The sequence below is a fragment of the Thunnus thynnus genome, chromosome 7 (assembly GCF_963924715.1).
Source record: "Thunnus thynnus chromosome 7, fThuThy2.1, whole genome shotgun sequence".
NCBI lineage: Eukaryota > Metazoa > Chordata > Actinopteri > Scombriformes > Scombridae > Thunnus > Thunnus thynnus.
Genome location: NC_089523.1, coordinates 31820336 through 31847216, shown reverse-complemented (window position 1 = coordinate 31847216; position 26881 = coordinate 31820336). Strand labels below are relative to the sequence as shown.

Here is a 26881-nt window from a genome sequence, read left to right as displayed (position 1 = left end):
GCACACTGTATGTGGGGCAGCTGGGGGCGCGCAGCGGGCTGAAAATGTTGCGCGTTCAAGGGAGAGAAAAAAATCTTTTGCGTCTGCGCAGTTCAGTTGTCGTCACTCCGAACTTTCGGGAGAAGCGAGCAGGGAGGAGAGAGGGGAGAGAGAGAGAGAGGGGGACAGAAGAACGCCATTTTTCCTGGTAATTATTTTCAACACATTTCGCTTTTCGCACCACACGTCACCACTTATTTCCAATAACGGACCGCACGCGTGCCGTTTAGCGTAGAAAAACGTGAATAGCTAACGTTACAGTACGAAAAAAGAAGCGTTGTACCGGAGCTAGCAGACATTTCGTCCTCTACTCGGCCATCGATTCAGTCGCGTAGTTGTGTTTGGCGCAGCAGAGCGGCGCATAAATACAACTCCCCCGCTTTGTAAACGCGCGTTTTGCATCCATGATAAATCCACGTATCCACACCGAAGTTAGCAGTAGGTCAGGTTTTGTTCGGGTTTCTTTTTTTTTTACGAAACGGTGTTTCAACCCGACGTAGCTGACAGAGATGGCGGAGTCGGCAGTCTCACAGGCTGCTCCCTGTGTGAGCCGCCAGGCACGAGCTCAACAAAGACTGAAGAAGACCGCAGCTGATTGGCTCCGACGGGCCACGTGATCAGAGCAAACGCAATGTTTATTTAAATCAGTTTATATTGAGAAGTTGTTATTAACGGTTAATGTATTAGTAAGTACATATATATATATATATATATATATATATATATCTAATACAAACACACAGACACTAGCGTTTTATAGTAAAACATACCAGGTTGAATAGCTACACATAAACACATTAAAAACAGAAGAGGATAAATACAACAACATTAAAAAAGCTTGACTACTAGTTTGACATATTTCCACAATTTCGGAGTTCATGATGTTTGTTTTTCTGATATATTTGATATATGATATTTTAGGGTATGTGTTACATACTGATAGGTGTAAATTACAAGGGCTTTTGTGAGTAGATTACATTTTGTTGTTCTGTAATTAGGTGTCCATCTTTACCAAATGATCAAAATCTTTGTCATTGAGATAGTTTTTTAAAAGGTAAGAGAGAATACAAGAGTACATTAAAAAAAAACCATTACTCATCCTTGGGCGTAATTCTTCACCAGGTTTATTTTCACATGTTCATTTTAAAATCCAACCAGATGGGGGCAGTGTAGGGACACAAGCTAAAGAAAAAAAAATGTTCTTGGTGTACGGGTTAAAACAACTTCAGTCCAACTCTTTTGAAGCTTATTGCATGAATTTGCATTCTTACCTCATTATTTCATAGTATCTCTGTTCTCTATTGTGTTGTTCTGTCTGCATTTTCTACTGCAGCCATGGACTTTTTCATCCACAGAAGTACTTTAGGTTTCATCAGAATGGAAACCATTTGTTATCAACCTTTAGTGAGTTAAATGATCAGCTCTAGAGTTTGAATTTGGTACATCAGTTTAAACCCCTGATTTAAAGGCAAATCAGGGTCTTCCATACTCCCATGCATACTTCCATAAGGGGACAAAAATTAGGGGACAAAAGTTAATTCTATTTCCTGACAACTTTTTCAAATTAGTACTAAAAATCTCCACAAAAATAGGTTAATGGCTTAGAAACCGTTAAGAAGACCCGTCCAAAGGGAAATAAATGGAGGAAGGCGTCCGGCAGCTTGTTTATTGCGCGACCACAATTGCGAATAAAATGCGTTAAGCTCATTAATCTTTATGTGCAGTCTTTATTGTTATAAGACATAAATATAGCAGGATAATGTGAATACAGAGACAAACCATGAACTAGAAGTAAATAGCTACCTGAAACTTTAACAACTTTGCCAGGTGGCTCCTATCTTCAGGTCACAGAGTTTATTACTGCTTCTAATGGATTATAAGACGACAACTGAGACTCTGATGAAACGGATCAAGCTGCAAATGAAGCCTGTTTTTTTACCTTTAGTCGTCAATGGTTCAATTCATTTGGCAGGTACTTTTGTCCAAAGCAACATATACACAGATGTCTCTCAAGAAAACACCTGAATCAGAAAAAAGGATTTAAAGAAAAGTGATTTGTTTTGGGGTAGAGGTGCAAACCTTTCATTTTGACCCACTAAAGTTTACAGTTTTCTTGCTCTCCTTTGTTCTTCTATCATCCTTCTGTTCTGTCTCACTTTCCTCCCTCTCTCCTTTATCTTTCTTTCTTTCTCTCTCTCTCCTTCCTTTTTTTTCACAGGCTCTGTGCAGTCAGACGGGTGTCTTTAGTCCAGAGTGACAGGTGGATCAGGACCAGACTGACCCAGGGAGGGCGGTGGAATCAGACTCGGCACCAAACTGAGCTGTCAGAAGAAGAGGAAGTGGAGCGTACGAGGCCGGAGGTGGAGCCATGTCGGCCCCGTGGCGTGACGACGACGAAGAGTTTAGGGTGGGAGGAGTAAAAGGGGGGTTGAAAGCCAAACCCAGGTTCTCCTTAACTGAGGTGAAACTGCTTCTGGAGGCAGTGAAGAGGAACAGATACATCATCCTCAGTGAGTAGGAAGGACTCTGTGGTATTAACATGTGATCTGTATTTAAACACATTATCTGGATTATCTGGATCTGATCCACGGGCCTTTACATTTACACCTGGTATTAACTTACACTCTGGTATAACAGATCCAGATGCAGATCATATGTTAATGCCAGGTGTAAAAGGAGTGTGTGTGTGTGTGTGTGTGTGTGTGTGTGTGTGTGTGTGTGTGTGGAGATTATCTTTATTCCCTCTGCTTGAGTGGACCTTTGGGTTTCCTCTTGGCCGAAGCTTGTAGAAAGTGGTGTAATTCCACTCTATCAAGCTTATTGTCATCTGTCTTGGAGGAAAAAAAGGAGATAATTACCGTTATTGTTTTATTGCGTAAAATAGGATCAGATTCAGATTTGATATTAGAGTTGCAAAGTGGGAGAAAGGCCACTGGTTTTTTCCAAATTCTGTATTCCTATTTCATAACTTTAAATGTCCTCAGTGTTGCTTAATGTAATCATCATGATTTGTCAGTCGATTTGGAACCACTGATTGGTTTAAATACCGCAATACCCATGAGCTTTGACTGCCGTTACTATGGAGACAAAGCCAGTCAAATTTGAAATCCTTTGTCCTGAACTTCATCCTGGAGGTTGCAGTTCGGGTTTCTGTGCTCTCAACGTTGCACGTTATAGCATATTTACCTGCAGAGAGAGAGGGAGAGAGAGTATGATATCAGCCAACCGAGTCTCACGTCGTATATCTTCCTTCCTGTAGGGAAGTTTAACCAAGGTGTGTCGGCAGAAGCCAAGAAACAGACCTGGGCTGAAATCACTGATCAGATCAACGGTCTGGGAGAGAATCACAGAGAGGTTTGTTGTCCTGATTGGTGGTTGGTTATTTATTTTTTTTAAATCAAGTTAGTGGTAAAGTTTGTGTGATGTCTAGAGAGGTATACTCTGAAAATCTGCATTAAATGAACTGTAACGCAATTTATAAACCTTTTATATAGATGACTCCAGTGGTTTCCTGACTTTTAACTTGCAGCTCCTTAAAACAAAGCTTCGTCTCCTTGGAAACCCCTGCAGAGTTTGCATTTGTCAAAGGGTTGTGAAGATTGGCCAAAAGTATCAGGATTTTTGTCCGACCAACAGTCCAAAACGATGATAAGAAACTTAGAAAAGCATCAAATCTTCATATGTGAGAAGCTATAATCAGAGATTTGTAGTTTGTGCCTGATGAATTATTTAGTCCTCTGTCCATGGACTAATCCACTAATTAGGGAGGGATATATTTCTATACACTAAAAGGCTTTTAAACAAGGTTTTATTTCTTCACAGGTGCGTCAGATCATGAAGAAATGGGCCGACCTCAAATGTGACGGAAAGCGACGTGTGGCAGCCCTCCGGGGCCCCAACGGCACCAACGTTAGGAAGAAGAACATGGGCCCCGTGGAGAGGATGGTCCATAAGATACTGATGATGAGTCCAAGAGGAGGTGAGACAACCCCAACACTAAGTAAAATGAAGCACAACTAGGTGGCAGCTTAAAACATTTGCAAGTAATTAAAGTCTAAAATAACTGCAACTAAAATATGTTTAATGATATTTGATTGGAGGCTAATTAAAGCTCAGAACCTGAAAATGAGATGAGCAACATATGAAATATATGAAATGTTCATTTTAATGTATTGGACATATTTAATTAACAGCTTACTCCAAAAACTGAAGGTCCTGATTCATTCATATTGATTAAAATGTTCATATGATGTAAATCAAAGTTTAACCACGAGAACTGTGAGGTGATCAGCTGGAGAACGTCGACTCTGCTGGTCCCCGTTGAACTACACAGTCCATCCTTTTATTCACAAACAGTCATTGGCTGAATCCAGACTCATCTGCAGAGGGAGCATCAGTCAGAATGTGTTTTATTTGAACCAGAATTAGAGGCCTGCTACTTATGTTTTTCATCGCTCATTGCCAATAAAAAGAATCAGGAAAGATAAAAGGTTTCATAAGAGATTTGTTAGCAGTGGAGCTTAATGAATGCAGGTGTTATGCTAGCAGGGGAACCAGATCCACAATGGAAGAGGAACACATCCCTAAGCATAAGACAGATTTTGACTCTCAACTAGTTGAAAATTTGACAAAAGTTTCCCGTTATGACTGGTTTGATGTGTTGGATAGTTTTATATAATATCCATGGTGGAAGGAGTGTCTGTGTGGATTTGTTGTAGCAGGGAGGACTGGACAGGATTTAAACAGCCCCTGTTTATCCGCAGCACAAAAAAAAAACCCACATACAGTATCTGATCTGTAGTGTTACTGATAGTTATGCAACATGACATTTAATTTGTGTTATTTTGTGCGTCTGTGGTTCAGCGCTGCTGTCGGAGGGTTTTAACAACATCAAACTTGATGTTTTTGACAGATGGTGTACAGTACCTGGAGCAAAAAAAAGCAAAGTCATGGAAATTGAATTGGACAGCTTTGGTGTTAAACATAAAAAAAAACCCATAAAGGTCTTATCAAAAAACAAATAACATGGTAAAGAAGCAGCTTTTAGTTGAGTAAAAGTCTCCTTGTTTGTTTCTCATGAACTAACTGGTTTTCATTTGTTGGTTCTCAGATGGCGACAGTGATCTGGACTTGGAAGATGATGATTTTTCAAAGTTCTGCAGTAAAGGCCCACCGTCTAACCCTTCCCCTTACTCCTACCTCAGCCTGACAGACAACTCCCACTCTTTACCAGGAGGAGCCTCCTTAGACCTTTCTCCTCTCTCCTCACCAGAGAAAGAACTTCCTGGTAAGCAGCAGGAACAGGGCAGAAAATTCACTTTGGGTACAGTTTCTCTATGTAGATTGCTCTTACTAAAGTGGCTGCTGGTGTGAGCTAAAACGCATGAAACCGCTACATGCTAAAAAAACGCCATTTCTGAGCAAAAATGCTTGTTTCTGCAAATACCTCCGTCCACATTAAAAAGCCTGAACAGGTAATTCTCCTCCTGCTGTGCAGAGGACAGACGAGCAAGAAACGGTATACTGCAGCATCGTCGTGGTTCCTCCAATGAAATGCCGTTAAGTCATTAATATGACAGCGTTTCTACAAAGCTCAGTTTTCTCCTGTACGCACTTTAACGCCAAACCTGCATTTTCAGATTTACACACTCGAGGCTGTTTTGGAAACGCTCCATTTTCAGGAGGGAAAAACGGTGTGTTAGTCTGGACAGAGGGCCAAAATGAGGAGATAAAGATACCTTAAAGATGTGTATAAAGTGAAGTTAGGATTGGTGTGTTTTCCTCTGTGAAATGCTTACAGTGGCTTAAATTGCCTTAGTTTTTATAAGGCTTTTTTCCATAGTTCCCCCCTCGACACACACTTCATTTGCAGTTACTGAACAGTGTGGAGTGATAGGTTGCATTTCTCACAGTAGGAAGGGAAACAGGGACACACTTCTCAATCAGGCAGTGAAAAAACAAAAACAAAAAGCAAAGATTGGTGCAAGATTTGCAGTATGAAAGAATGCAGGTTGTGTAGTAGATGATAATAATAAAAGAATACTAAAACTAAGCATAAACATATTAAAGCAAATGGGGGTAAAGATGAAGAGACTATGATAAGTTTAAAGGAGGAAGATTAAAGTTTCTGATAAGTTGCACGTCAGAAATATCCTCATTACTTTGTTAAATATCTAAATTGGTTTGAATCTTTTATAGTAAACAACCAATCAATATAGAAATTAGACAAATGAATACACAGGTTACCAGACACTATGTCAACATTATAGCATTAGATTAAAAGCATAACACTTTGAAACCAATGTGGAAGGCGATTTAACAAAAGATTCATCTTAATGAGTAGGAAAATAGAACGATGTACGTACAGACATTTCAATTGATTTGTCTCATTCTGCCTCTAGATAACTATCAATACTGTGATGTGATTACACAGCTTTATCAATATAATCACCCTGGACCTGTTATGGTTATTCAGACGCAGAAATGAAAGCTGCAGTCTGAAACTTCTGCAACTCTTATCTGATCTCAGCTTATTAAACTAAACTGAAGGCTGCCTTTGCTTCTGTTTTAAATTTGGACCATTAAGGTGTTTTTATATCGAGGACTATAAGACACAGACTGACTGATCTGACAGTTTGCTCGTTGTTCACAAACTGTGCAGAGACCTGAGTGACAGCAGGGAGAATAAACACATTTGCTCACAGTGGCGTGGTCGATGACAGCAGTTTGACTTTATGCATGTTCAATTTCTTTTCTTTATTTCTTTTTTTTCTTTTATAATTTAACTATATGGCTTCTGCTCTAAAATACTTCCAAGTTTTGAGGTATACTTAAGACATTTTTGGCATTGCAAAATTTCCAACTGCTGCTGAGCCCTCCATGGTGGTGATGTGACGTTGCCATGTTTTTACAGGCGATCCTTTCCATTCGTCCTCTGACTTTGACTTAGACCTGGCAGACGATGGAGGTAAGAACGTAGTTTTATATCTGACTGTTGGTTCTGGCTGCAGGAGCAGTTTAATCTAAACTGATATAAAAAAAACAAAAAAACAAGCATATTCGATGGGTTTAATAGTACCGGGGACCTTTTTACAGGATTTCAAAATAAGGTTGAGAATTGAGTGATGGATTGGTTTCAGAGTTATTGAATGGATCAGGTATGGACGAGGTGTGACTGATCCATGTTAAGTAAACATACTACAGTGTATCATAATGCAGTTTTAATCACTTGTTTTTTTAAATTGTAATGATAATTTTCTAGATTTTCAAAATAAAATTCACACAAGCCCAAATGTTGGTAAATGAAGTGTCCAGTTCTGTGAAGTCTTAACTGCATGTTATCTTAGGCCCTGTTTACACCTGGTATTATTGATATTGGTACTGTGCGCATTTACGCACCAGACACAGCAGCAGAACTTCATTGATTATTGAAATATCCGACACGCCGACAGGATCGGCCACATGCGGCCCAGACCACCTCCGAATGTGGTCTGAGTGATCGGATCTCAATCCGTCCTCGATGCGTCTCGGGTGCGTTTACACCTGTATTTAGAGCTGCTGTCCACTTGTGATCGGATCACCCGAGACGCATGTTAATACCAGGTGTAAACAGGACCTTTAACACAGAATGATCCTATCAGACCCACGCTATGTGAAAAACTGAATTTTTGTAATTGAAAAAGAAAGGAGCACTGGTTTGACTGGTGAGTTTATGCATCCAAATCATTGCCAGGAGAATGTATGCTACTAAATGAAACCTCACACTGTTTTAACCGTTATGAAGCTCTAATATTTGGTGAGACTCTAAAATGTTTGGGGTTATTAGACATGAAGTGCTACTGAAATAAAGAACGAGTTGAGGCGTTAGCGTTACATTAAAGGTGTTTTGTTTCTGTGTCGTCTACCAGAACCCGGCATGGATTACGATGAAAACGACGACTCCATGTTCTCCTACCATTCCTCTCTCCCCCCACCCTCCTCCACCTCCTTGGACCCTCTGCCTGACAACGCCCTGCTGAGGGTCAAGCCGGTCTACACCTACTCCCGAAACAACAGCCAGACCCAGAACCAAACCCCTTCCAGACCTCCACCTGGACCCTCCTCCTCTTCCTCCTCCTCCTCTTTCGTGGCCTCCACCTCCGCCGGTTTCCCTCCGGCGTCCGAATCAGACGCCGCCTTGTCCGGCGCCGCACCTCCGCCGCCGTCACAATCCCCCACAAGCTCCACCGCCACCGCCCCCTCCCTCCCCGCTCCCACCTCCTCTTCTTCCTCCTCTTTCACTCTCCCTCCCGCTTCTCCCTCCTCCTCTACAGCCAATGACTCCACCTCACACCCTACGCCCTCCTCTTCTTCCGTCCCACCTCCTCCTCCTCCTCCCCCTCCTCCTCCTCCTCCCCTTCCTCCCTCCGCTGCTGTATCCTCCTCCGTCGCCTCTCCCGCTCCCTCCTCTTCCGCCCCCTCCTCTAATTCGCATCCACCACCTCCTCCCTCTTCAGTCCTCCCACCTAAACGTCCCTCCCATCCAAGCTCGAACCTGTCTGACCCTCTCCCGGCCGGAGCCTCCTCCCACAGGACCCCCGACCACGTGGCCCAGCTGGCGTCTCAGAGCCTCCAGCAGCAGCGGGCCAGCAGGATGCTCCTCACCTCCGTGTCTCAGTCCTTGGAGATTTTGGCTCAGTCGGTCCAGCTGCTGGTGGAGAGCCAGCAGGAGTTCGTGCAGGAGTCCCTCCTGCTGCAGAGGGAGACGGTGGACATCCTGAGAGATTTTTCCAACACCGCTCTGACTATGCTGCGGGATAAATCCAACAGCGGACAAATGGCGACACATCATCATCCCGCCCCACGCTTCTGAGAATAAACAAGCTAGTAGGTTTTTTTTTTTGTTTTGTTTTGTTTTTTTAAAGAGACAACGTGGGCAGGATGGAAAGTAACCACAAGCCAAAGGCAGATAAAAATCATGGCAGTGGTTCAAGATTTAAACATCAAGCTTGTTTTTAAAATACGGAGAGATTGGTGACCGTTGAGTTCAACAGTCACTAAAGTTACTGGACTGACATGTTGCTTCCTTTTCCCTCAAAATAGGATGAAATGTTTGCTCACTGGTGCACAAACACATGCAGTTTCAGGCCATGATTATGGGCTGTTTATTTATGTGCCTGCATCTTGTTTTGTTTTTTTCTCCCCCCCCCTTTTTATTTACTGTTTTGTTTGTGACGGGCTCGTGACTTTTCCACGCTGCAAATTGGCATTTTTGGACGTGTTTGTTCTTTTTTTGGTGCTTTAAAACTCAACATGCCTCTACTTCTAGCCACAATGTGTTTTTTTTTTAAAAAAAAGCAAAAAAAAACAACAACAACAAAAAAAAAAAAGAAGTGCTACAATAATATCAAGTTATTGGACTTAGATGATGAAGCTGTGGGTGCTCTTGTTCTCCTGATGGGATTTAATTTAAGCATAATACTCCTCATCATCATCATCATCATCTTGATTCAGCAGGAGAAAAGCGACTGGTGGCAGCTTCACGTCACACAAGTGATGACAGGACTCTCCTGTACTCGTGTGTGTGTTTTTGATTGGATGAAATATCGCTGCTCGCACGTTGCACATTTGATGAAACGGATCCCAGAGTGATTAAAAACACTCCCTCGCTGCCTTTTTGACTTCTGGTCTCCTCGTGTTACCAGTGAGACTCACAACAACAACAACAACAACAACAACAACAAGCTTCTGTCTTGATCACAGCTTCATATTTAAACATGTGCACATGTACAGTGTTTAATATCTCTGAATTCACTGTTATAATTTACACAGGAGTCAAATGTTTTAAAAAAAAAAATAAAAATAGGACTTCTTGGAAAATATAGTTACAATTAATTAGAGAAAATAAAAAAGACATTGCAAACATCAATATCCAACCAGCTGCTGAAGTCACCTCGTCCCCCTTACAAACAGAGCGGCTGACTGGATCGTGCGGAGACACAACAGACACAGATGAAGATACACTAGTCTTTTCATTTGACTTTTTTTTTTTTTTTTTTTACTTCTTGCGAGCACTTGGACACTTTGTTTTAACTGGCTGACTGAATCAGAGGAGATAAAGAGAAGAGAAGAGAGAGAGAAAGAAACCGTTAACTTGTTAGTAGAATATAAATCTACTAATCTCTGCCTTTTGAGCTCCGGAGCGAACTCCGCACCCATCCCAATCACGCCACCATCCACCTCCACAGTCACACTGTCCTGAGTGCAGCCTCATGTTTTCAGCTGATCATTAACGGAGGAAACACTTGATTTGGTGCTGGAGGGCAGCGCGTCAGGAGCTGTTGTTGAGACGGAGATGACCTTATCACAACCACATCCTGTACCATTTTACACAGGATGTGGTTTTGAATGGTACATTTCAGTGATGCAGCAACCACTTCGACAAACTACAGAACAAGAAACACTTTTAAAAAAAAACAACAAAAAAACATATTTAACATGTTCAAAGTGCTGCTTTAAGCTGGTGATAGAGGTTTTAATCCTCTCTTTTAATTATCTGGCCTGTTTGAAGAATGGTGCACGCTCCAGTTACAAACCAGATAGAGAAATGTCTGTTACCAGTAACAACCAGTGCTTGAGTTCATCAGTCACTCACTGTAAAGTAGTCTGGGTCAGCTGATATATATATATACCTGAAATTAATGGTAATGAGATTAAAATAAAGCATTTCTTAAATGTTCTTTTCCACGTCTTTTATTATGGCGGGGTTATTATATCAAATTAAAATAGTTCAGCTCTTTGATTTGCACACAAAAGTCAAACACAACCAGAAATATGAAGGTGAAACCAAAATGAGGCTGGTTCACTGGTTCCAGTGTCTCAGATATGAGGATTTGATGGTTTTTCTTTCTCATATAAGAAGTAAACTGACTGTCTTTTGGTTTTTAAAATGTTGGAGTACATGTTATGAGCCTCTTTTCATCAAAACAATCAAGAAAATAACCAGTGTAATACCATTAAATGATATAATTACCATCCCTCATGGGAGTATGTGACACATGATAATACCACGTACTGTATGAAGTCGTACCTGAGAGTATTTCCAGATGTTCTGCTGCCCGTTATAGACACGACGACGATGGTGTGCGTTTGAAGCTCCTTTTTGTTCTCCTTTTTTGAAAATGCAGTTTCCTCACTTTGCAGTTGGCTCTGACTAACTGACTGACCAAATGACTTATAACTGTCTGCTGTAACACCTGGCTATGTGTTGTTTCCTACAGCCAAATCCTGAGAATAAAGATTTTATTATTAAAAAAAAAAAAAAAAAAAACAAAGCCTGATGCATCTTATTCCTCTGTGTGTAGAGTAGTGGTTCTCAAAGTGAGGTCCAGGGATCCTCAGGGGTCGTTGAGGGACTTCAAGGGGTCCTGAGCAAAAAGGGTAATAAAGTATTTTCACTATAATTCCATCTAGAAGTAACAAAATGACAGAATGTGTGACTATTTTGGTCCTGGGTTTATACACTTCCTGTAATAAAACATAAAAGCAAAAAAAAAAGAAATAAATCTTTTCAGATGGGGAACACTGGGGCAAAGTCTTTCCTCCTGTTTGTTTGCTACATCATCCAGCTGTTTCAGGAAATTACTGAGACTTTTCAGAGAATTAAACTGTCTGTGAGGTGATTTTTTTTTTTAAAGATTTACGTCTTTAGTTGGTACCGATGGGCTTGCAGCTGAGTGGCACAGAGAGAAAAGGACGTCAGAAAGTATTCAGAGACAGACTAACACATTCTAAGTTTCGTAGGATTTGTTGACAATAAGAAAAAAGAGAATAACATCAGACCTCTCCCTTACCTTAGGTGCTTATTATTACTCTGCATGACACAAACGAACCATCCAGAATGTCACCACTCTCCCAAAAAAATCTTCACTCTCAAGGTGTAAAACTCATATTGCTACTCGCCAAGATAAAAGCATAAGAGCACACTCATACAGTATTATACACATACTGTACAAGTATTCAATGATTGATGATTCCTTTTATTAATCACCATTGTCCTGCTTTCTGTTTTCCATTGAAATGAATCTATAACCTACTTCAGTATTACCAACATCTCCGTGAACGTTATCTGTACTGATCCTTCTTAGAAAAGCAGACACATAATCACTGAATGATGATGTTGCTTAACGCTGAAGTTCAGATAAACATCATTCAGCATCCTCATACTACTAAATGAAGAAATGCATCTAGAAACAGCAGCATGGGACTGATGATGATGATTGAAAGATGGAGCGGAAACAGCTCATCTAGGCCAGATGATCACAAGTTGATTATCACAACTTCACAACTGTCAATCAAATACCGTGTTTCGGTGACTTCAGATGCTATCGTCGAGGCAGGGGCTGGTAGGATGCTTTTCACTAGAAAAAAAAAAGTAAAAACATAATATTGTGTAGGAAAAATATTGTTTTTCTTTCTTATCCCTTTAAAGGACAAGTTCACAGTTTTTCAAGTGTGTTTTTTGTGTTGTAATCATTCCTCCTGTTCATACTGGCTGTTAAAAGATCCTTCAAATACGCTTTCAATGTAAGTGATGGAGGCCAAAATCCACAGTTTTGTCATTTAAAAGTAGATGTGAAGCTTATATTCAGCTTCAGCAGTCTGAGTTAGTCATATCAAGTGGATATCTGACACATTTACAGTCTTTTTAGCATCAAATTCCCTCTGTGTTTCCTTGGACAGTGTTTCCCTGTTGAGCTGCAGGTGGAAGTATAGTAACAAAAAGAGGGACTTTGGCACTAAAAAGACTGTAACGTTGAAAGATATCTACTTGATTTGACTCATTTGGATGCTGAAGCTTCATATTAGCTTCAGATAAACTTTGAAATACATTCTTTGCACAGAAGGAGGATTGTGGATTTTGTCCTCCATCACTTCCATTGTAAGGTCATTATGAAGGGATCTTCTAATGGTCAGTATGAACAGGAGGAATTATTATAATAATTACAGCAAGAAAAAACATGTTTCACTGTTCATTTGAGCTCCTGACTGTTGTTTTAAGACACACTCGGGAAAAAAAACGGTCATTTAAGCTTCTTGTGACCCTTCAGTTTTATCCTGCAACCCCTTTTTGGAGTCCTGACCCCCAGGTTGGGAACTCTAGTTAAAGGAAAAGCTGCCTAAATAACAAGCTTGATGTCATTCATAACATCCTCAAATGCAAATATCTGATAATAACTAATGTTTTTCTCAGTTGCAATCAGAAATCTTTATTATTTATGCATTTATTTTATTTGTAAGGGACCATTTACAGTATTAAACATAAATGCATGTAATAAAAAGTTACACACTGTAGTACATCACACACACATACACACAATGTCAACTGCAAATAAAGCAAGGCTGCTTGTATACATGTGAAAACCAATAAAAATGTAGAGTCAGTGGTTACAGAGCGAATGAGAACGACAGGCTTAATGCATTATTTCATAGTGTTCATCACTTGGTTTTCAATATATTTCAGTTCTTTTAGTAGTCAGGGTAAATATGGTCCCTTTATAAGTAGAAAACCTTTCATTTCCTTCATAGGATCAGCTAGATCTGTGTATGCCGCGTTGGTTATCTGTGATCTGAAAAGCGAGCAGCACAGGAAGGAGGTTAAAAAAATGCTTATGATCATTATATATTATGAAGAAAAAAAAACAGGTAACAGGAGCAACTGGTGCAGCGGATTAAGAGATGGAAAAAGTAATTTTAACTACATTAACCCATAATTATTAAAAGCCTCATGTTCATATTGGATGGTTCAGTATAGATAATCTAGCTTCTATGCATGGGTATTGAAGGAATAATTGAAGGAATAATTATAAAGGTATTTCACATCTTGACAGAAAACAGCTCAAGCTTTGTGATGATGCAAAGAAAAAATTATAAGGAAATAGAAGTGAAAAAAAACAACTAATAGCAGAAACGTGCTTGGGGGCTGGCCCTGGATCCTGACCTGATAAAGACAAGAGACAGCAGATGAGGAAGACGCTTGTGATGACGACGCGCTGACTGGACATGGAGCGCAGAGTGCTGATGGTGTTTCTGTCTCTCTGGAGCTCAGGTAGGACTCTGGTTTAATAACGGATGTTAACGGTTGTGAGGCAGAAAGAAGCATACCTGTAGTGAAACATCTGTAATCAACTGCTGCTTTCAGGATGTATATATCTATGTGGTCAGAGACAGATAGAGGTGTGTGTGTGTGTCTGAAATCTGACAAATCAAATGGGATAAATACCACGACCTGTTTCATGGTGGTGGTGGCAGCATTCCTCATTACCCGGAGGACCACAGTCTGGCAGCTCCTATAATATTGATATTATGTGAGAAAAATGCTGCAAGCTACAAAAGAATGTAGGCTATGTAAGTATGATGTAGTAATTCAAACTAAGATAAAAATGGATAAAGATTTAAATACTACACAATGACACGTAATTATTATATATGAATATTTCAAAATATTATTGTGAAGGTTGAAATTTTATACTAATTACTTGGAAATTTTCGGAGTAATTTGTAGGTATTTAATGGTTAATTTTCTTGACATTTAACAGAGACGGTGGCACAATTTGGTACAAATTATAAGAAAAAGTTATTTTGTTACTCAATCATTATATTTGGGTTCCTACATAGTTGTTAATTTGCAAAAAACTTAATAAATTAGATCCTTGACAATTCTTTAACTGACAGAAAATACTTTGTGTGTCAAACAACACATTAGCATATTAAGTTTTTTCAGTAATTTGCTAAAAGTAGTTGTGGTTTAACTGGGCATTTCTTTGTAATTCGGTACTATACGGGAAATGTGCTTATTGTAGAGTTTTTAAGAAACAATCCAATATGCTAATATGTAGTTTGACACACTTCAAAATATTATTGTGAAGGTTGAAGTTTTATACTAATTTCCTGGAAATTTTCTGAGTAATTTGTAGGTATTTAATGGTTAATTTTCTTGACATTTAACAGAGAGGGTGGCACAATTTGGTACAAATTATAAGAAAAAGTTAATTTGTTATTAGAGTTAATAGAGTTTTTATGAAACAATCCAATATGCTAATATGTAGTTTGACACATAAAACTTCACACTGAAAACTAATATTTTTCTGTTACAGAATTAAGAGTCTAACTTTTGCAAATGTCTATGAATGAATCCAAATATAATGAATCAGCACGTACCAACTAAAGCAACTTCACACTTTTTTTGTTTTTTTCTCATGATTTGTACCAAACTGCACAATCCTTTCTGTAAAATGTCCTAAAAAATTAACTGTTACATACATGCAAATTACCCAGAAAATAACTAAAAGTTAAAGGAACTGTAAAATAAAGCGTTACCACAGTAAGGTATATTAAATTCAAAGTTAAGCCAATAAACCCCACCACATCCTGACCTGGGAAATACATGGCCAGAATCATCTGTTAGGGGGCCCAGGGGTAAAAAAAATGCTGTTAGGCCCCCCTTTTGACCCCCACACATTTTTAAAATTTATATCCACCAACTAAGCACAATATAAACTAGTATAATAATACTGGGATTAAAATGTAATTTTTTTTTTTACAGCTTTTAAGTGTTTACTACGGAAGCCCTGAAAGGCAAGCGAGAAAAAAAAATTCTGGAGATCCAATTTCTAAGTCTGATCTTAATTCTTTTTATCTCTTGTGTTCAAGAGAGAAAAGAATTAAGAAGGTTTCTAAGTTCCATAAAAAAAAAAAAAAATTTCATCTGTGAAACAGGTGAAAAAAAAAAGTTTTGCCAGGATCATTTTTCTAAGTTTTTTCTTTTTTTCCATGTGTGAAAATAACAGGTGAAAAAAAAAATTCTGTTGTTCTCTGTTGTAATACTCAAGAGAGCAAAGCACATGAAAAAAAAACAAAAAAACTTCCTGGCAAAAAAAAAAAAATTCACTTATTTTCACAGGTGAAAAAAACAAACAAAACTTAAACCTGGCAAAACTTTTTTTTCAAGAGAGACACAAGAGAGAAAAGAATTAAGAAATTGGATCTCCAGAAAAAAAAAATTTCTCGCTTGCCTTTCAGGGCTTCCGTAGTTTACAAAGACACTACAGTATCTTAAACCATATTAAATACATTGTTATTGTTATTATTGTAGATTACAGTGCTGCTGTTTCATAAGCAGCATGTACATTTGTTTGTGCTTATTTCAAATGGAGTTGAAACCACAACCAACTGGCACAAACTGGCACTGTGCTGGTGTCTGGTTTTCAGAGCAACACCTGATGTTTCCTATTTGGACCTTTTCTCCATGTAACAAAACTACCAAACAGTCCAAAAAATGTTTTTTTAATTAAAAAAAAAAGAAAACAAATAAGAAAATAAACTTTTGTTGTATCTGGAGCTCAGCTCATACCAAATCTTTATTTTCATGTTTATTTTCTGTTTTTTCTCCTCAGGGCTCCGAGCTGAACATGTTTCAACAGGTAAATGGAGAAATAAAAACACAAAAGAAACAGAATTTCAAAAGTATTTCAGTATTTCACATTTTATAAATAAATGAAAGTAACTTCACTTGATTCACTGATTACTTTTGTGTCTCTGCTCAGCAGTACCTGATGATGTCAGGTTGGTGGGAGGAGCCAGCCACTGTGCCGGCAAACTGGAGATGAAACACCAAGGAGAGTGGAAACCAGTTTATGACCAGTACTATGACTGGAACCTGAGAAATGCAGCTGAGGTGTGCAGAAAGTTGGACTGTGGCTCTGTTGTTTCAATACAAAGAACAAAGGATTCCTCTCCTACATTGGACACCATGCCTTTCTTTGTCATGTATGAACCAGTAGAGGTCATTCATTCAGATGAATCTTCCAACCTAGAGATCAGCTGTTCAGGTCAGTGTCATGAACTATGTCAGTAAATTTTACAGCTGATACTGTTGTTTAGCTTCTTTCTTTGTCACTGTGATGACATATGGACCATGTAAGCACAATCCAGGGCCCCTGAGAGTCTGGAGTCCCAGAGCCATTTTGATAATCCAGGGATCCAGTTCACAAAATTCATGAATGACTGTCACAATTGTAGATACATTTGTGAGTCACAACATTCCTCTCACATGCTCATGCAGGGGTCACAACAATTCTCAAAACTAACATGAGAGGAAATGATTTTGTGTTAGAAGTCACAGCTTGCATTTCTATACATCTCTCTATATAAAGCAAGGAATCTCTGTCTGTCTGTCTGTCTGTCTGTCTGTCTTTCGGTCTGTATGTATGTATGTATGTATGTATGTCCTCCGCGTATCTCGAGAACTGTTCATCCGATCTACTTCATACCTGGTGGGTGGATCGCCGGGGAAACGGAGAAGTGCAGTGTTGTTGTGTGAAGTTGTTTGGATGAGCGGTTCTTGAGAAATTTATAAAAATACCTCATAAATAACATTGATTTGCTTCTTCTTCTTCTGCATATGGATTTAACGAGCAGAAACACAGACAGCGCCACTCTGCCATTGCAACCCACACTGTGATTGGAGATGGGATTACATCCGTAGTGATAAGAACTATGATAGAGAATGAATTGGAAAATGTTTAGAGAGTTAAGCTCTATTTCTGTTCCTCACATGCGAGAACTTTGTATTTATGTTCAAGACATAGTGCAGGATGTCAAAGGCAAGTTTTGAATGGGCACTACAGTTCATCTGATCAACTTCAGCTCAACTCAAAATTGTAGTCTCCAGATATTCTGCATGTGAGGTGTTAGGGAGCATCGGTAAATTGTAGCGTCTATTGATAGTTCGCATGTGAGGTGTTTAGGGAACATGGGTAAATTATAGCATCTGCTGATAACTTGCATGTGAGGTGTTAGGGAGCATCGGTAAATTATAGCATCTACTGATAACCTGCATGTGAGGCGTTTAGGGAACATGGGTAAATTATAGCATCTACTGATAACCTGCATGTAAGGCGTTAGGGAACATGGGTAAATTGTAGCATCTATCGATAGCCTGCATGTGAGGCGTTTAGGGAACATGGGTAAATTATAGCATCTACTGATAACCTGCATGTGAGGCATTTAGGGAACATGGGTAAATTATAGCATCTACTGATAACCTGCATGTGATGCGTTTAGGGAACATTGATAAATTGTAGTGTCTACCAATCTCATGGTAGTGTCTGCATAAGAGGGGTTTAGGGGAGGGGCACAACTCTCTCTAGATATTGAGAAATCGTCCCGTTCCGAACAGTCACGTTTTGAACGGGCGCTGCACTAGTATTGCAAATTGTGTATGAAATGTATGAGACAGCCACAGCATGTTTTTTTTTTTTTTTTTTTTTTTTTTTTGGCATTTTTGTCTTAAGAAGACTTTGATAATGTATATGTGGTATGTGGTAAATTATAACTTCTTGTTTCCTCTCTCTAGACTCTGTCAGGCTGGTGAATGGGACCAACCTGTGCTCAGGCAGGCTGGAGGTGAAGTCTAACCAGTCGTGGTCCTCAGTGTGTGAAGATGACTTTGACCTGCAGGATGCAAAGGTGGTGTGTAGGGAGCTTGGTTGTGGAGGTTCTGCAAACCTCCAGGCGATGCCGTTTGGGGCTCCAGTGCTGACCAAAGAGTTCCACTGTGGAGGCCGTGAGTCGACTCTCCTGGACTGCAGAAGCTCAGCTACAGACACCTGCTCCTCTGGTAAAGCTGTTGGACTCACCTGTTCAGGTAAAAGAGAAGAGGTGTGGGACATTGTACAATTTAAGAAATAAAATAAGAAAGGGTGGATATTTTAAAGGCTGATTCCAGTGTTTTAGGACACTGCCAGCATTTTATTCCTAGCACTGAGGGACACTTAAATTGTGACCTCAGTATTTCTAAAATCCTGGCTTTGGTTTTACCACTGATTGCAACACTGCTTGCATGGAAGTCAGTTCAGTTTTGTTACCAGCTGCTGTCATTTTTTTTTACCCAGAGCCTGCTGATGTCAGGTTGGTTGGAGGAGCCAGCCAATGCGCTGGCACACTGGAGATGAAAAAATGGGGCGAATGGAAACCAGTGGATGAGACGGACCGGAGCCTGAAGTTAGCAGGTGATGTGTGTGGACGGCTGGACTGTGGCTCTGTTGTTTCAAACAGAAGAAGAGAAGAGATCTCACATGGATTTATGTGGAGAATCGAATCTGACTGTGATGAATCTTCACTGATTAAATGTTCTACAAAAAGTGTATATTCCTCTTCCAAGCTGGAGATAACCTGCTCAGGTAACACCATTAATGATATTTAATGACAACGTAAAGGGTAGAGAAGTTTGTAACTGGAACTGTCAGGGACATTCACAGAATACTGCTGCCACTTCTTAATATAAATCTTAATCTTCATAATCTTAATATAAATAGTTAGTTTCTGGTGCTCATTACCAATGCCATCTTTAAAGCTGATGAAACATAAAAAGGGTCATTAGTAGTGATGAACCCATACAGGAAAATAACCTGACTGCAGTTCCTCTTAGCTCTGTGGAGTGTTTTAGCATCTTTCAGGTCATTTTTCAATGTCACTACTCTCATCTGTGACATTTCCAGCAGCAGCAGGCAACCGTTTTCAGCAAAAAGCTCAAATAAACCCACAGAACAAACCTGCCCAGCAACAAACTGCAGACAGAGTAGGTTAGTGACAAGCTGGTGACCATAGTTACCGTCACTGAGCTATACTCTTTTGTTTTATTGACGGTTGTACTGACGTTTTATTATGACTTGTTGATTATTGTATCACTGATCTTAAATGATGTAAGGTGACCTTGAGTCTCATCAAAGGCGCCTTTAAATTAAATGTATTATTATTATCATTATTTATTTATTATCATAGTGGAGCATTTAGCAGCTTGAGACCCAGATATTATTTTGTTAGGAGTGGGTGGAGATGTGAACAGAGCTAAAAGGAGAGACCTGGTGGCCAGAAATATGACTTTAAATGAATGTTAATATTCACTGTGTACATAAGCGACTGTTTGCTAACATGTCCACCATATGATATGGTGATGATATGTCAGTGTTGTGTTTACAGCTTGTTTCAAATTCCTCCAGTGACCAAAAAAACAAACAAACACTTGATGCAGATTTACTGTGATATCAGATATTGCATTGTGTACTTAAAGTTTAAAGGATAGTTTCATAATTTTTCAAGTGGCTATAATTTCAGGTGGCTATATGAGCATTAAAACATGTTTTTCTTTCTTTCTTTCTTTCCTCTATTTGTTAGACTCTGTCAGGCTGGTGAATGGGTCTACTCTGTGTTCAGGCAGACTGGAGGTGAAGTCTGAGCAGTCGTGGTCCTCAGTGTGTGAAGATGACTTTGACCTGCAGGATGCAGAAGTGGTATGTAGGGAGCTTGGTTGTGGAGCTCCTTCAGTCCTCCAGGGGGCGCTCTATGGAGAAATGCAGGCTCTAGTCTGGACTGAAGAGTTCCAGTGTAAAGGAAGTGAGTCTGTTCTCCTGGACTGTGGACGCTCAGGGTCAACTAAGAACACCTGCTCATCTGACAAAGCTGTTGGACTCACCTGCTCAGGTGGAGGTTTGATTCAGGTTAACATCATGTTCTATTGCAAGTCACTTTCACTAATCATTCACTTGTCTTTTGTTCAGAACCTGATGATGTCAGGTTGGTGGGAGGAGCTAGCCGCTGCGCTGGTAGACTGGAGGTGAAACACCAAGGAGAATGGGGGACGGTACATAACGATTTGTGGAGCCTGAAGGAAACATCCGTAATATGTAGATGGCTGGACTGTGGCGCCTCTGTTTCAGCAGTAAGGAGAGAGGATAGCTCAGGACGACCTGTGTGGTTGATCAACCCTTTGTGTGTTCAGTCTAAATCTACACTGAGGGAGTGTGTGACATCAAAGAGTAGTCCTAGTGACTCCTGCCTGGAAATCACCTGCTCAGGTAACACCATTAATAACATCAATGTTACAGTGTCAGAAGTGGATTTCGCTAGCCTGAACTGTAAAGTTATGCAGGACAAACACAGTAGAAAACTGTGATTGTACTAGAAGCTCATTGCTGTAAACATCCAGGAGAGCAGCAGGTCTGTCTCCCAACCTTCCCTCCTCCCTTTTTTTACTGACTAACCGGAGAGCTGTGGCAGCATTCTTGGCACGAAGACAAGCACATTTGGGCTCTGCTAGGTTGCTTCGTTGTCACAATTTTGTTTGTGATTTTCACAGACAGAGTCTTAAGGCGTAGCCGAGGTGTGGAAAGAGTCCAGTGCAATGACCTCAGGATTGCAGCTGTATAATTTGTGGGTGATGTGGTTCTTCTGCTGGCTTCATCAGCCTTTGACCTCTTCCCAGATGGTTTGCAGTCGAGAGTGAAGCAGAGAGTCAGTACTTCCAAAGTCTGAGGCCTTGGTTTTCATGGCAGGAAAAATTTGATTATCTTTTTTTAGTTTTAAGAAATCTCACTTCCTACACCATCTCTGCATGGCAACCATCTTATGGTTAAGGTTAAAGAAAGATTGTGGTTAAATAAAAAGGCAATCATTTAACAAGCAGTTAACTGTGTAACACCTGGACTGGACTGTAGTGGTGCAGAGGGAGCTCAGCTATAAACTTGTGCAGGATAAATAATTGGAAAAAATAGGTGAATGTATATAATAAGAAAATTACTTGTCTTGCTCTCTCTCCCTCTCTGTCCACAGAGTCTGTCAGGCTGGTGAATGAGTCTGGTCCCTGTTCAGGCAGACTGGAGGTGAAGTCTAACCAGTCGTGGTCTTCAGTGTGTGAAGATGACTTTGACCTGCAGGATGCAGAGGTGGTGTGTAGGGAGCTTGGGTGTGGGGCACCTTCAGTCCTCCAGGGGGCGCTCTATGGAGAAGTGGAGGCTCTAGTCCGGACAGAAGAGTTCAAGTGTGAAGGCAATGAGTCCGCTTTACTGGACTGTGGAGTGTCTGGCTCAGCGAGGAAGACCTGCTCACCTAGACAAGCTGTCGGACTCACCTGCTCAGGTTAGAGTTGTCGCTGTGACTGGTGGTTCACTGATTTACTTCTTCCACTTATGATTCTCCTGTCTCTGCTCAGAGCCAGATGATGCCAGGTTGGTGGGAGAGCCCAGTCGCTGCGCTGGTACTCTGGAGATGAAACACCAGGGAGAGTGGAGACCAGTGACTCACTGGTATTCTAAATGGGACCAGAAGTCTGCAGCTGCAGTGTGTGCACGGCTGGTTTGTGGTTCTGCTGTTTCAACAAATATAATAGAAGATTCTTCATACAGACTTGTGTGGTGGATCGATTCTTCTTGTGTCCAGTCAACATCTTCACTGCGGGAGTGTCTACTGGAGACTGATGTAAATGAATGCTATACCGGCCTGAGAGTGATATGCTCAGGTAATATTGGACACATCTTAAAGGCGACATATTCTGTACATTTGCAGGTCTATATTTTTATTCTAGGGCTCTACTGGAATGCTTTTGCATGATTTACAGTTTAAAAAACTTCTTTTTTTCTTACTTTGGCCCCTCAGCCTATGTCTGAAATAGGCCATTTTAGTTCCTGTCTCTTTAAGCGCCCCCCTTCTGAGGAGCCCACTCTGTTCTGATTGGCCAGCTCAGCTCTTGGAAGCTGTCCCTTAGCAGTCGGGGGGTGTTAATTGTCACAAACAGCTTCAACAAACTATTATTGTTTCTATTATTTATTTCTACTGTCATTGTGCTGTAAAGGCTGCAGATTTGTGGTGTTTTATGTTCACGTCTTTCCACTCTGCACGATCTACACGACCATATTGTTAGAAGCTGTCTTTTCATTTTCTGCTTGTTTAGCCAATCATCTACTTCTTTGTTAACAGATTTCCTGGCTAAGCCAATCATCTCCCTCTCTCCCTCCATCGACGGGGTCTCTGAGGCCAAGCAGCAGGGGCCTCAGTTCCTCAGGGGCTCCAACTTCACCATCAGGTGCTCAGTCGAACCACAGTACCAAGGAGGCATGTTCCAGCTCATCTTCACCACCTCAGCTGCAGCACAGAACTACACTCTGCCGGCTGTCAATCACTCTGCCCATTTCCTGTTTTCTGCTGCAGACCACACCCACCAAGGGGATTACAGATGTGTTTATCACGTCTATGTTTTCTCCCAAAACTTCTCCTCTGAGAGCCAGCGACTCTGTCTCTATGTAGCAGGTAACGTTAAGGAGAATTTGAGTTACAAAGAGAAATGTGACTCTGGTGGTAATTTTTAAATTTGTTTCAGCCTCTCTAACAGATTTGATCATCAGACTGTTTGTCCTTCTCCTGGCTATGATGTCATTTATTGCTGGCATCTGCCTCTACTTTAAGGTAAAGTATACATCTTTATTCAGTAGAGAATTCAGTTAAATTGAGTTATTGTAGCAGGTAACTACAGATATCTGCTCTCATGTCTTTCCAGGCCAAAAGGGGCCAGGACGCGAGAAGAACACTGGGCTCAGTTGGTGGTTGTGACGGCTGGGGGGTCGATGAAGAGGCTGTTGGCGGGTGGAAAAAGTAGAATCTCTGAGGCACCTGTTCCCTCCAAACACAGATCTGTGAGAACTCTGACGTCTGGGTCTAGATCCAATATTTCTTTGGAAAAATACAATTAGTCAGAGTTGTAATTTAAAGGATCAGTGGAATATAATATATATAATATATAATATTCATGAGTATGTCTTAATTGGTGTATAATCACCTGATAATATATAGGGATATATATAGGGAGCAGGTCCTCTTCTACAGAGCCCACCATGTTGCACCACCATGTTTCTACAGCAGCCCATAATAGACAAATCAAACACTGGCTCTAGAGAGGGCCTTTTGCGTTTTTCACGAGTTTTGCCGCCACCATAGATTCTCCTACACGCTTGGAAGGGGAGGGGTATTCATTTGGTTGCAATCTGCAACCTCACCACGAGATGGCACTAAATCCTGCACATTGGTCCTTTAACGGAGGTTGTGTATATTTTTTGAAACCCCATTTCTCAATATTTCGTTGAGAACTATGGCTGCCCACAACAGTCAACAGTGTACAAATATTACTTTGTAAAAATTTTATATTTTTAAAACGCTTGAAAGATATTTTTTTTCTACACATGATGTTTTAAATCAACCAACCTATTGATACATCAGTTTTAACTGGTTAAGTCTGTACAATTTACTGATGCAAATGTTCAAGTAATATTCTATAAGTTCAAGTAAGTTCAGCAATATTCCATGTTTGTCTTATTGTGAAAAGACCAAAAAAATGCATTGACCCCACTAACAACCACTGTATATATGAATGTATTGTGCCAACCTACTGTGTCTTATAATCGCTACTATACATTAAAAAAAAAACTTATTTTATGTTTTATTATTATTATCTATTCTGTACTTACTTTACTTATGTACTTCTGTCTATGACCTCGTATCCTTGGGTGGGGTTTTAATTAATCCTTTTTTTTTTCTCTTACTGTGTTCTCATGAATCTGAGCTGACAATATGTACATTACATAAAATCTACATACTACATATGCTATTTTTTTTCTATGCTCACTTGTTAAAAAACTGGAAAATCTCAATAAAAACATGTTTGAAAAGAAAAACAAACAAAAAAACCAACCACTGAAGTCTGATATATCCTATTCCTCTGTGCCGTAGACCTCTGCTGTTGTCCAAAAACCATTAAAAACATGTCAATAAGTCACCTTCACCATGAACACACACACTGTGAGTTTTTCTTTAGCTTGAGTCATAGTCCAACATGGATTTTATATACTTTTTTAACCACTGGTTGCAGCCAGTCAGCAGAGAAATGTTTTTACATTTCGTCTGAAAACTAAAACCAAGAACTTTACACACAAAAGAAGCTGTCAGTGTTTTATTCCATCAACCTGCCAATGCTGCTCAATGACAAAGACTGTTAATAAAGTTAACTGCTGAGAAATTTTACAACAGCACCATCTGCTGGTTGCAGAGAAATACCAGGTATGAATATACGATAATAAGTGCTGCTTCATGCACATTTTTGCAACAAAGCTAAGATTTCACTCATAGTTTGTTTGGTCTTTACAATATTTTTATGATGTTTTGCAGTCATTTAACCCTCCGTCTATGAATGCAGACAGTCTGAGAGTGAGCTGGATATCTGAAGAGCTCTGAGAACAGAGCCTTGATGAGATCTGTTGTGTAATTCCAGACACTGCTCATTCAGGCTAAAATCATCCACAGACTTCACAACTGTAAGATTAAACTAAGATCCTCCACATCAAGTGATAAATACAGTCTGGAAGAGGCTAATTTATGAACACAGGACACCTGACCTAGTATCAATAGTTCTGGGTATCGCAGAATTAAGAGTCAGATTTAGGAACAACTCCTCTCCTACAGTTTTTTAAAAAAACAACTTATTCTTATGCATTAGAAAAAGAAAGACATAGGTTGAAAGATTAAGGTTTCTGCTACAGGATAGACTTTTAAACAGCATATGAAAGTTATTGATTATCCAAAGTCCAAACATTAATCCTCAATGTCCACCAATTCTTTTGCTCTTTTTTCTGGTCACCAGATCATATACTTGAGCAAACTGAATATTATATTTAAATATTTGAAGAGAGAAAGGTCCATACAGGAATATATTGTACATTTATTTTTGCTTTCCTTTCACAGACCTTATCTTTGAAGGAAACAAATTGAAATATATTTAACTGCTGTGGACGTGGATGTCACCAGTATTATTTGTTTTTCTCACCATTTCTTTCTTATTATAATGGTTATCTAAAGCAAAACCTCATAATTTCTACTCTCATACTGAAACTTATTAGCCTAAACTTTAGGCCTTCTTTGTGATTGTGACATAATGAATTCTCTCGGCCATAAAACTAACCTTAACCATATTAACTACAGTACAGCCTGACCTCAGAGCTAACCAAAACCAAATCCCACCTTAATCCTAAAACAGCCCTTTAAAGAAAAGGGGATCGGCCAACATGTCCTCAACTTCAAGGTTCAGAGATAGAAAATCACACACACACACTAACGCACACACTCCATCCCTTATCTCAACCTTAATCTGATCATTTTAAACCCTAAAACCAAGACGAAACCTTAATTTAACCTCGCAGATGTGAGTCCTCACAGACTGACAGATCCATCAGTACAGACTCACACTAACAAGAGTTTGATGTTTCCCCCTGGTGGCTCCAGATAGAAATACAACAATTTCAATCCTCAAAACAAAGACTCAATGATTCAATTAATAAAGTAAAAGTTTTGTTTCTGTTGTATAAGGGCTGATTTCTTGCATTATATACAACTTTATATATTTATAACACTTACATATTAATAATTCTCTTCACCTGCAGAAAGATAAAAAGTTTTAAAATATGACAAATGTATCCCTCCTTTATTTATTAATAAGACTTAATAAAAACAAACAAAAACAGAAACAGTAGAGAATTTAATTGACTGTTAAATATTTTTGGTTCCAATTATATAAGTATAACTTAGTAAATAATTGCTAGTTTAGTGGAATAAAAGTGAGAGTCATTTAATTACTTTTTATCAACCTCTATATAGGTTAGGTAAGGATATAACTGTTGAATATATTAAACAATAGCTGGGTAATGAATGTTGTGTTTGATTTAAAGATGTTTAAGTTGGACTGTTATCATTTCTTTTTTAAATGGCTTGATTAAATTCAAGCTTTATTTAAAAATTGTAAGTATTGTTTTTAGTGTATACAAAATCTTTATAACGTACTGATCTCGATATGGAGAGCCCTGTCATTCAAAACCCCACCCAAACTGCACAAAACCTACCCGTTTACTAGACACCACCTATCTGGTCACTAGACACCACCTATCCGGTCACTAGACAAAACCTATCTGGTTACTAGACACCACCAATC

At 39.6% G+C, this 26881-nt stretch overlaps 2 protein-coding genes across 4 annotated transcripts; both read left to right on the top strand.

Moving 5' to 3' along the window:
- The first annotated feature begins 53 nt into the window (after window positions 1–53).
- zgc:113149 (uncharacterized protein LOC541363 homolog) lies at window positions 54–9880 on the top strand. Of its 3 annotated transcripts, none has more exons than XM_067595500.1 (7): window positions 56–187; window positions 2258–2549; window positions 3299–3393; window positions 3862–4018; window positions 5150–5326; window positions 6953–7006; window positions 7947–9880. In XM_067595500.1, exons 2-7 carry the CDS (start codon window positions 2408–2410, stop codon window positions 8888–8890), a joined length of 1569 nt encoding a protein of 522 aa, XP_067451601.1. In that variant the 5' UTR covers window positions 56–187; window positions 2258–2407; the 3' UTR covers window positions 8891–9880. The 3 variants fall into 3 exon arrangements, with proteins under 3 accessions (XP_067451603.1, XP_067451601.1, XP_067451602.1); XM_067595501.1 differs by lacking the exon at window positions 56–187 and adding an exon at window positions 793–2011; XM_067595502.1 differs by lacking the exon at window positions 6953–7006 and having other exon boundaries at window positions 54–187.
- A 3444-nt stretch (window positions 9881–13324) lies between these two features.
- Window positions 13325–23624, top strand: LOC137186512 (scavenger receptor cysteine-rich type 1 protein M130-like). The gene is made up of 12 exons (XM_067595499.1): window positions 13325–14125; window positions 16473–16499; window positions 16623–16907; window positions 18434–18724; window positions 18972–19259; window positions 20254–20559; window positions 20637–20933; window positions 21688–21993; window positions 22067–22372; window positions 22831–23160; window positions 23231–23316; window positions 23408–23624. Exons 1-12 carry the CDS (start codon window positions 14080–14082, stop codon window positions 23504–23506), a joined length of 2667 nt encoding a protein of 888 aa, XP_067451600.1. The 5' UTR covers window positions 13325–14079; the 3' UTR covers window positions 23507–23624.
- The last annotated feature ends 3257 nt before the right edge of the window (window positions 23625–26881 follow it).

Excerpts from the sequence above, each read along its gene's own strand:
- zgc:113149 (XM_067595500.1), top strand. The coding sequence starts at position 2,408 with ATGTCGGCCCCGTGGCGTGACGACGACGAAGAGTTTAGGGTGGGAGGA. Across the intron at positions 4,019-5,149 it reads GATGATGAGTCCAAGAGGAG|ATGGCGACAGTGATCTGGAC; the intron begins GTGAGACAACCC and ends GTTGGTTCTCAG. Across the intron at positions 5,327-6,952 it reads ACCAGAGAAAGAACTTCCTG|GCGATCCTTTCCATTCGTCC; the intron begins GTAAGCAGCAGG and ends ATGTTTTTACAG.
- LOC137186512 (XM_067595499.1), top strand. The coding sequence starts at position 14,080 with ATGGAGCGCAGAGTGCTGATGGTGTTTCTGTCTCTCTGGAGCTCAG. Across the intron at positions 20,560-20,636 it reads TGTTGGACTCACCTGCTCAG|AACCTGATGATGTCAGGTTG; the intron begins GTGGAGGTTTGA and ends TCTTTTGTTCAG. Across the intron at positions 21,994-22,066 it reads TGTCGGACTCACCTGCTCAG|AGCCAGATGATGCCAGGTTG; the intron begins GTTAGAGTTGTC and ends GTCTCTGCTCAG.